Consider the following 9886-nt stretch of genomic DNA (forward strand, 5'->3'; position numbering starts at 1 on the left):
CTCGCTACTTTATTGGAAAAGGAAAACCTAGAAAATAACCCTTTATGAAATGTCTCTGTTTTAGGAGAGCGTGTCCTGTTTTGAACAGCTTCAAGGAGAGACTTCCTGTGACTGAGTGTTGGTCTTTCCAGTAACGGGTCGTATCTCAGCCCTGTTCTGGTGACGGAAACACACACTTCCCCTGAACACACGCACACACACTTCCCCTGAACACACGCACGCACACACACTTCCCCTGAACACACGCACGCACACACACTTCCCCTGAACACACGCACGCACACACACTTCCCCTGAACACATGCACGCACACACACTTCCCCTGAACACACGCACGCACACACACTTCCCCTGAACACATGCACGCACACACACTCCCCCTGAACACATGCACGCACACACACTCCCCCTGAACACACGCACGCACACACACGTGCTCCAAGAAACAAGTTCACAGACTAGGACACACACCCTGACAGAGTCATTGTTCTACTGAAATGAACTTTAGTGCAGCACAATGGGCAGAAACATTGATTCAGCCTGCGACAAATCACTGGAATTACTGCAACACATTGTTTAGTACACAACTACACAGTCAGACTGCCTCCTGGTACACACAACATAAAGCACAATGTTTACTACGTCAGGCAAGACAACGCATGAGCATCATCAACACAGATAGGAGAGGGAGAGAGAGAGATGAAGGGATGGTGTTAGCAAGACAGGGAATAGAGTGGTAATTACCACACTTTAGTCTTGTTGATTATAGTTCACAGCTTCTTCATGTTAATCATTTACCAGGGGAGGACTGAGATTAACACTGAGCTAGGCACACAGCGGAGAGACACACACAGGAATATGAGAGAGAGAAACAAGTCTACTGGTGCAATCATAACTCCCCTGATTAGGCCCAATTACACAGACACTGTCAGCTTTCCATTGTACATGATGAATATACACAGACACTGTCAGCTTTCCATTCAGTGTCTACAGTGCAGTACATGAACCCAGGTACATGATGAATATACACAGACACTGTCAGCTTTCCATTCAGTGTCTACAGTGCAGTACATGAACCCAGGTACATGATGAATATACACAGACACTGTCAGCTTTCCATTCAGTGTCTACAGTGCAGTACATGAACCCAGGTACATGATGAATATACACAGACACTGTCAGCTTTCCATTCAGTGTCTACAGTGCAGTACATGAACCCAGGTACATGGTGAATATACACAGAGGAGCTGTAAAATAATAAAAGTCTTTTTCAATAAAGAAACAAACATAAATACTAATCTCTACCTTCTACTGCAGAGAGAGAGAGCTGGACTGGTATTCCTTACATATACAGTAAGTGTCCAAACTTGTTGAGGGAAAATAATCCTGCAACAACAAGAAATGTGAATTATAATTAAAATGGGCATCTTCATAGGGGTTGATACATATTTCATAAGGGAAGGGAAAATCAAGTCTGAAATTTCAAACCACAAATACACTACTAGTTCTAAATGTCAGCTGTCGCCCCTCTCTGGGGGACAGAGGGGTGTGTAAAGGAGCAGGACTGAAGGGTGTTAGCGTGTGTAGAGGAGGAGAGGGTGAGCGAACCGAGAACAGGGGATAAAGGAGCAGACCAACCAAACAGAGACAGCGATATGGAGCATGAAAACCAAAATGTCAGAACCAAGCATGTGGCAGAACGAGTAGAGGCCAGGCCTATGTACAGACATGCATGGTCACCTACGTGGTAAACTAGTTTGGAGCCACAGATTCTTCAAGGTAAACCAAACGCCATGAGTGGAGTCTAAATCCACAGCAGAGAACTAGCCCCAGCCTGCTACACACTGGGAGGAACGCTGCACACTGTAGCTACGCACTCACCACTAAATTAACTTTGGTTTATAACGGTTGTTTTATTTCACCTTTATTTAAACCAGGAAGTACCACAGAGATAAAGAATGTGGAGCCCTGGTCAATGATACAGATCCTGTAGAAAACAATCATTCAGGATATAAAACGACAACAAAACAAATCTACATTTCTACCTCTCCTGCTGTAAATCTCTGATTTAGACTAGAGCCAGATACATTTTAATACACTTTAATAACTTTAATCACTTTTTTAATAACGTTCAATTACTAGGTAATTACTCTTATTGCATATAAATGTGTGTAATGCTTAAAATGTACTCATTTATTAATAAGACATATGTATATAAGTTTATTAATACATATTAATGAATGTTTTATAAAGTGCTAGCGAAGAGTCTGCTAGCTAATTGTGCAGCAGTAATAAATTACAGCAGCCAGGCTATAGTCTTTGTTCCAGCCATTTTAACTAGATGGCTGACTTTATAAACCCCTGTTCACACATCACTGCTTCTACTTCATTAAAACAATAAATCCTGATTTCTATGGGAAAAGGTGACAAGCCAGGCTCCTAAATCATCTATATTAACAGCAGCCTGCTGTGTGTTGTGACTGTAGGAGCCTGGTGTTAATGTTAAATGTCAGCCGTCGCCCCTCTCGATCCTCCACTAGATCCTCACTGCAGTAGGATGACGCCACTAGACACTGATATCGGGTCAGTTTTGTTGTTCAGCCTTAATGGTTAAGGATCGGGTTTGGGGAGGGTGAGCTGATCCTAGATATGTGGTTAAAAGAGCACTGTGGTGTGGTATATTGCAGAGACAGAGGTAGAGGGAGGCAGTGGTCGCTTGGCCAGGTTTATGGGCCTTGGGATGGCCTATAGCTTCTCAACAGCAGCTCAGGGAAAATGGCTGAACCTAAACTAATCACACAGCCAATATCCTGTTCTGGACAGAGGGAGAGGAGAGGGCAGGGGAGAGAAGGAGAAGAGGGAGGTGCAGGAGAGTGGGCATGAGAGCAACAACACACACACACTGGCCCCTGGGGACCCTGTCCTGGGTGCAGTATCACAGACACACTGATGGGTTTCTGATTGGGTGGTGCAGCAGAAAGTATTTTCCTTGCCACAGAGTGTGACCCTTCCAGCTTCCCCTGAGAGAGAGAGAGGTGCAGCGGTGTTTCCCAAGCAATTTTAGGTGGTTCACAATTGCAGGGCCCCGTTCCAAATAGTTATAAAACTCTTCCTTCATTCCTTGAGGAATTATATTTAATTGGTGAAAACAGTAGGATGGCAACCATACATTCAGTCATCCAATCACATACATGCAGGTCAGATTTCCTCAGGGAAGGGAGGAAGTATGCATTTCATAACATTTGGAACTGTCATCCACGTTAAAATATTTGGGTTCAGTTAAAGGGATACTTTGGGATTTTGGCAATGGTTTGGGCGGTATCCAGATTTTCATAACGTCATTGCGTCCTTCTCTCATCCAGGGATTTACGCTATTACCGGCTAAGTACACAAGGGGGTGCCACAAAAGGGGAAAAAAAGCCCATTGGGCGTCTATTACTAGAATACTGACAAAATTAGCACAAGTAATAGGTAATTTCCATGGAAGCTGTTAGCTAAATATCTGCAAAGACAGGCAATCAGCTCATAATGATATACATATATTGGTAGGTGCTACCAAATGTCATTTTTGGTTAGTTTGGACATTTACAAGTGAATGATGCCCCGTCTCCTCCTTAATTCAGCCACTTACTTAGATAACTAGCAAGTTAAACTTAGGGGTTGCGTTTTTCACAACAACAACAAAAAGATAACTCATAAAATAATATCTTGCAGCATTTTATTAATGCAGATCAAAAATGATTCTTATTGTAATTTCTGCTCAGCATCAGCTGCACTCCTCCATTGGATGAGAATTCACAAACAGGCCTATCAGCAGACAGCACTCAGACTGAGCTGCTTTTCTCCGGTAGACGGCTTTCCGGTAAAATGACAGATTAACTTTAAGCAAAACATTAGCAAATGTTGCTGGCTACATTTTTATGATAAACATTAGAAATGTGATGGCCATGAATCGTTTTAGAAAAAAATACCTCACTTTTTCATTGTAAGCTAATTTACTTGTGCGGCTGCCAGCCGAATAGCGTTGCACTCCTGCCAAATGTCTTGCACCAATACATTTTTTGCGAAGGAAAACAATACTTGCACGCCCCTGAATACTCTTTTGAAGCAGAAAAACACTTGACTTTCAATATAAAACACCACGTCTGTCAATAGACAACTGGACTCTCCTGCTCCAGCTTTCTCCTGTTGTGCCATTTACAAACAAACACCCGACTGGCTCAACTGTTCTGGGGAACTACGGTAAGCTTTATAATGGAAAATAATGAAGAACGGTGAAATGAAGAAAGCGATCTGCTTTATCTCCTAACATATTGCACATGTTGACTGCAGGTATTTACTTCAATTAGCTACAAATATTAAAATATATTGAAAAACTGAAAAGAAACAGTTTCAACGGTATTGACAGTGTTGAAAACTATTTCCAAATCCCCCAGTATACATGGTATACCGCCCAGGGCTGATGAGGCTCTTTATCTACTTCCCCAGAGTCAGATGAACTCATGGATACCATTTTTATATCTCCACGTGCAGTTTGAATGAAGTTGATAACTAGCGCAATTGCTAACTAGCGTTAATTTCAGCATTGGCTCGTGAAACTACCTCCACCCTCCTTAATACTGGACGCAGATACATTATAAATTGTAAAAATTCTGAAGTATCCCTTTCAGGCCAATCAGATCAGTGATTGATGAACACAGCCCTGTATGTTGCTGGGGCCCCTACCTGGCTGGCCGGACAGTCGGTTAGTAAGATATGGGATCCCTGAGGTGGTGCAGCTTCCACATTCTTCAATTAGCTGCTTGGTAACACCTGGATCCGCAGGTGAACTTCTCTCTGCCTGACTAATGACCCCAATCAACTCATTACACACACACTATACAAAACCACACAGCACACTCCCATTACCAACTAAACACTTACACATGGCGGTGGTTTGGAGTCAAACACACACCTGTCAGCAGAATACTTCAGTATCTAGGTCCCTGTTTGAATGCTTCCTACATATAAATCACTACCACAACATGGCTAGACAAGTGAAAGCAAGGGTTTCCACTACAGAACTAACACAGTCATGTCAGAACAGTGATTATTACCTCAATGAAGGAAGGAGGGAAGAATACGTCTGTAAAGTATTCATTCAAACTAGGTCTATTGCTTTGCCTCTTTAAAAAGAAAAAGCTCTGCACACTTAATTTATTACCAATGTTTCAACAGCCAAGCTGTCCTCACCAGGGTATGATGAAGACTAGCTGTGGGTTATGCATTAGTAAAGGACTGGGTAATGTGGGTGGGTTGGAGAAGCTGTCTTCACCAGGGTATGATGAAGACTAGCTGTGGGTTATGCATTAGTAAAGGACTGGGTAATGTGGGTGGGTTGGAGAAGCTGTCCTCACCAGGGTATGATGAAGACTAGCTGTGGGTTATGCATTAGTAAAGGACTGGGTAATGTGGGTGGGTTGGAGAAGCTGTCCTCACCAGGGTATGATGAAGACTAGCTGTGGGTTATGCATTAGTAAAGGACTGGGTAATGTGGCTGGGTTGGAGAAGCTGTCCTCACCAGGGTATGATGAAGACTAGCTGTGGGTTATGCATTAGTAAAGGACTGGGTAATGTGGGTGGGTTGGAGAAGCTGTCCTCACCAGGGTATGATGAAGACTAGCTGTGGGTTATGCATTAGTAAAGGACTGGGTAATGTGGGTGGGTTGGAGAAGCTGTCCTCACCAGGGTATGATGAAGACTAGCTGTGGGTTATGCATTAGTAAAGGACTGGGTAATGTGGGTGGGTTGGAGAAGCTGTCCTCACCAGGGTATGATGAAGACTAGCTGTGGGTTATGCATTAGTAAAGGACTGGGTAATGTGGGTGGGTTGGAGAAGCTGTCCTCACCAGGGTATGATGAAGACTAGCTGTGGGTTATGCATTAGTAAAGGACTGGGTAATGTGGGTGGGTTGGAGAAGCTGTCCTCACCAGGGTATGATGAAGACTAGCTGTGGGTTATGCATTAGTAAAGGACTGGGTAATGTGGGTGGGTTGGAGAAGCTGTCCTCACCAGGGTATGATGAAGACTAGCTGTGGGTTATGCATTAGTAAAGGACTGGGTAATGTGGGTGGGTTGGAGAAGCTGTCCTCACCGGGGTATGATGAAGACTAGCTGTGGGTTATGCATTAGTAAATGACTGGGTAATGTGGGTGGGTTGGAGAAGCTGTCCTCACCAGGGTATGATGAAGACTAGCTGTGGGTTATGCATTAGTAAAGGACTGTGTAATGTGGGTGGGTTGGAGAAGCTGTCCTCACCAGGGTATGATGAAGACTAGCTGTGGGTTATGCATTAGTAAAGGACTGGGTAATGTGGGTGGGTTGGAGAAGCTGTCCTCACCGGGGTATGATGAAGACTAGCTGTGGGTTATGCATTAGTAAATGACTGGGTAATGTGGGTGGGTTGGAGAAGCTGTCCTCACCAGGGTATGATGAAGACTAGCTGTGGGTTATGCATTAGTAAAGGACTGTGTAATGTGGGTGGGTTGGAGAAGCTGTCCTCACCAGGGTATGATGAAGACTGGCTGTGGGTTATGCATTAGTAAAGGACTGGGTAATGTGGGTGGGTTGGAGAAGCTGTCTTCACCAGGGTATGATGAAGACTAGCTGTGGGTTATGCATTAGTAAAGGACTGGGTAATGTGGCTGGGTTGGAGAAGCTGTCCTCACCAGGGTATGATGAAGACTAGCTGTGGGTTATGCATTAGTAAAGGACTGGGTAATGTGGCTGGGTTGGAGAAGCTGTCCTCACCAGGGTATGATGAAGACTAGCTGTGGGTTATGCATTAGTAAAGGACTGGGTAATGTGGCTGGGTTGGAGAAGCTGTCCTCACCAGGGTATGATGAAGACTAGCTGTGGGTTATGAATTAGTAAAGGACTGGGTAATGTGGGTGGGTTGGAGAAGCTGTCAGCACAACTTGACTCATGCCTGTTGACCTGCATGGGCAGCCATCACTGTTTAAAAGGTTAGTTCTTGCATAACCGTGCAGGTGAGCATGTCAATACAGGTAAAAGCCGGGTTGGATGTTTGACATGAATGTAGGAAGGAGAAGTCCTGACTCCTGTTATAGTTAGGCCTATCACACTGCTCAGTTAGGGCACCACAGGGTTGGAGGTTGAACGTTGCCCAATCTCAATGTGCTACAAGTTCACTCAAAGTGGACTAATATGCATAAACACTATGGTGTTGTCCTGTCTGTGCAGTAGGCTAATGCAAAAGGACGTGGGCTACTCATGCAGAAACGTGAGATAATGGAAAAGTGAAGTTCATGGACTTGTTCCAAATGAGCAATGCATAAACTCTACCAAATGAACAATCCCCAAACTATTCCCCCAGTTTCAGAGCAGCGGGGAGGATTTCCCTGGTTGTTCTAGAAACACTTCGCTCACCTAGAGTTGGTGGAGTTCCAGTAGACGACGTGTCTCTTGGCCGACGCTGTGCACGCGATGTTGAGCAGGAAAACGGTAGTTCTCCAAACCGTGACAGCTCCCGGACTCCAACCGCACGCCATCACGGTTAGCGGGCGAGGCAGGCGACCCACGGAAAGACAGCACGAGGGGACCGGGGTGGGAGTGTTTGGCTGAAAGAATTCGGTGACAGGTAGACTAGTGGCCCCGGTTAACGCAGAGTAGAATCACCTTTATTGACGCAATACTCCCGTTCAAACGTTCTCAAACGAATTCACCAAAATACCTTCCTTTCGGGGTACATCCTATGTTGTTGCATGGTGAATAAAGTCAAACGATGGAGAGACCCCTCAAAAGTTGAACAAAGAAAGTCAGATAGTTTGGTAAAGTTGCTGACTGATACTGAAAAGGATAGCCTCTTTTTTATCTGATGCAGCACAATTTATTTCCTTATGTCAAAAAAACAACCTTTTAAAAGTAGACTAACTTACCGAGTATATGCCTAAAGTTAACTTGCAAGTTGTTGATAATCACCTGCTGAACTATGAGTATGCTAGGTTAAATAGCAGCGTTTTCCGAATTAGAGTTGAAATCAGTTGATAGGTGTCAGTGGGTCCTGTCTGGAGCGGTGCGCTGTGATTTGGGTTGGGAGGAGCACAGCGCGAGAGGGCCGTGGGCGAGGGAGGGACCCAGGAAACTTTAAACCAATCAGTGGAACGCATGGGCGGTGTCAACATTCCATCGTTTTTAGAGGTGTGAGGTGCGCCGACGTGTGAGCTGAGGGTGTGGTGCATCAAATACGTTTCTTCCTCTTCTTCCCTTAAGAGTATGGACAGCAGAAGGCAAAGAAAGTGCAAAATTATGCGGAAGTGTATTAAAATATAGGTGGTAAAAAATTATGGTTGCCAAAATATTTTGAAGAAAGACTGACAAAACAAAGAACAATATGAAAGAAAACGAATAGACCTATGCCATCTAGGCATCCCTGCCAAAAGACTTACAGTACTTAAGTTGGCACAGGTGGGGGTCTACACCAGGCCCCCATGTCAGGTCTGGAGCATGAAGTCATGAGCTCTGCTGGTTGGCTACTGCTTAGCAACCTAGCGGTGCCTAAAACCCTGTGCCCCCATCCACAAAGTATCTCAGAGTAGAAGTGCTGATCTAGGATCTGTCCATATAACTAAAGTTCAAACTGATCTTAGATGCTTTGTGGATATGGGCCCAGGTCTTTGTGGATATGGGCCCAGGTCTTTGTGGATATGGGCCCAGGTCTTTGTGGATATGGGCCCAGGTCTTTGTGGATATGGGCCCAGGTCTTTGTGGATATGGGCCCAGGTCTTTGTGGATATGGGCCCAGGTCTTTGTGGATATGGGCCCAGGTCTTTGTGGATATGAGCCCAGGTCTTTGTGGATATGGGCCCAGGTCTTTGTGGATATGGGCCCAGGTCTTTGTGGATATGGGCCCAGGTCTTTGTGGATATGGGCCCAGGTCTTTGTGGATATGGGCCCAGGTCTTTGTGGATATGGGCCCAGGTCTTTGTGGATATGGGCCCAGGTCTTTGTGGATATGGGCCCAGGTCTTTGTGGATATGGGCCCAGGTCTTTGTGGATATATTATGATCACCAGAACGGGCCATAAATGTTTTCAGATGGCAGTTTTGGCCTCTAAAAATAGTTTATTATGATCAAGTTCAATCCACACGTTGAATTATTTTAAATTGCACCACAAATGGAGAGTGATCCATTCTGACTACTAAATTAGTCACACCGAACCATGTGCCGACACAGACCAATCCATGCTCTTTGCACGTGCAACTAAGGGGGTGTGGTGTGCTATCCAGATGAGAGGGCGGAGTCAAAGAGCTTGTCAAGAGGAGATGGAGGTGCTGACCAATGTCTGAGGGGCTGAGAGAGGATGACAGAGGGTGGCCGTGGAGATGGAGGATTGGCTCACACTATGTTTTAAATAATTGTATAGTTTTTAAATTCTAAACTCCGGTGTATGTCTGAGGTTATTCTTTATGACAAAATGACACAGTTGCAGAAATGATACAGATAGTCTACAAACATATACAAATATAGAATTGAGATGAAATCATTTTATAATTTATATATAGTCCCCTTTTTAGACTTTACAGAGAGTCACCATGCCAGCATGTTCTGCATTTAACTGTACTAGTCGTCCCTCGAAAGAGTCTAATCTTCTTTATTTCCGGTAAGTCAGTCGTAATTCTGATTATTATAGTTCATATTTGCTGTCCGTTTTGTTTTTCAATGTTGAACTGGCTAAGTTCTAGGTAACTCTGAACCTAGCCAAATAAACGCAGATACCCATAGACTTCCAGTCAAGAAGGAGGAATGAGGAAGAGATGAAGACCTGCAATGAGGTGAAGAACACCATCCAGGACAGAGCTTAGTGGAGGTGCAGGACCTCTGCTG

The 9886-nt window shown here is 44.6% G+C and overlaps 1 protein-coding gene across 4 annotated transcripts in view; it reads right to left on the reverse strand.

Annotated features, from left to right (window-relative positions):
* Window positions 1-8090, reverse strand: part of LOC139573249 (ephrin-A4) — a 93583-nt gene extending 85493 nt beyond the window's left edge. For 3 of the 4 annotated variants that reach the window (XM_071396498.1, XM_071396496.1, XM_071396495.1), the window contains exon 1: window positions 7430-8090. In XM_071396498.1, the coding sequence (XP_071252599.1) occupies window positions 7430-7551 (122 nt within the window). In that variant the 5' untranslated portion in view covers window positions 7552-8090. The remainder of the gene's footprint in view (window positions 1-7429) is intronic. The other variant, XM_071396494.1, reaches the window with a different exon arrangement.
* Between the last annotated feature and the right edge of the window lie 1796 nt (window positions 8091-9886).

Source organism: Salvelinus alpinus, chromosome 4 (assembly GCF_045679555.1).
Source record: "Salvelinus alpinus chromosome 4, SLU_Salpinus.1, whole genome shotgun sequence".
Classification (NCBI taxonomy): domain Eukaryota; kingdom Metazoa; phylum Chordata; class Actinopteri; order Salmoniformes; family Salmonidae; genus Salvelinus; species Salvelinus alpinus.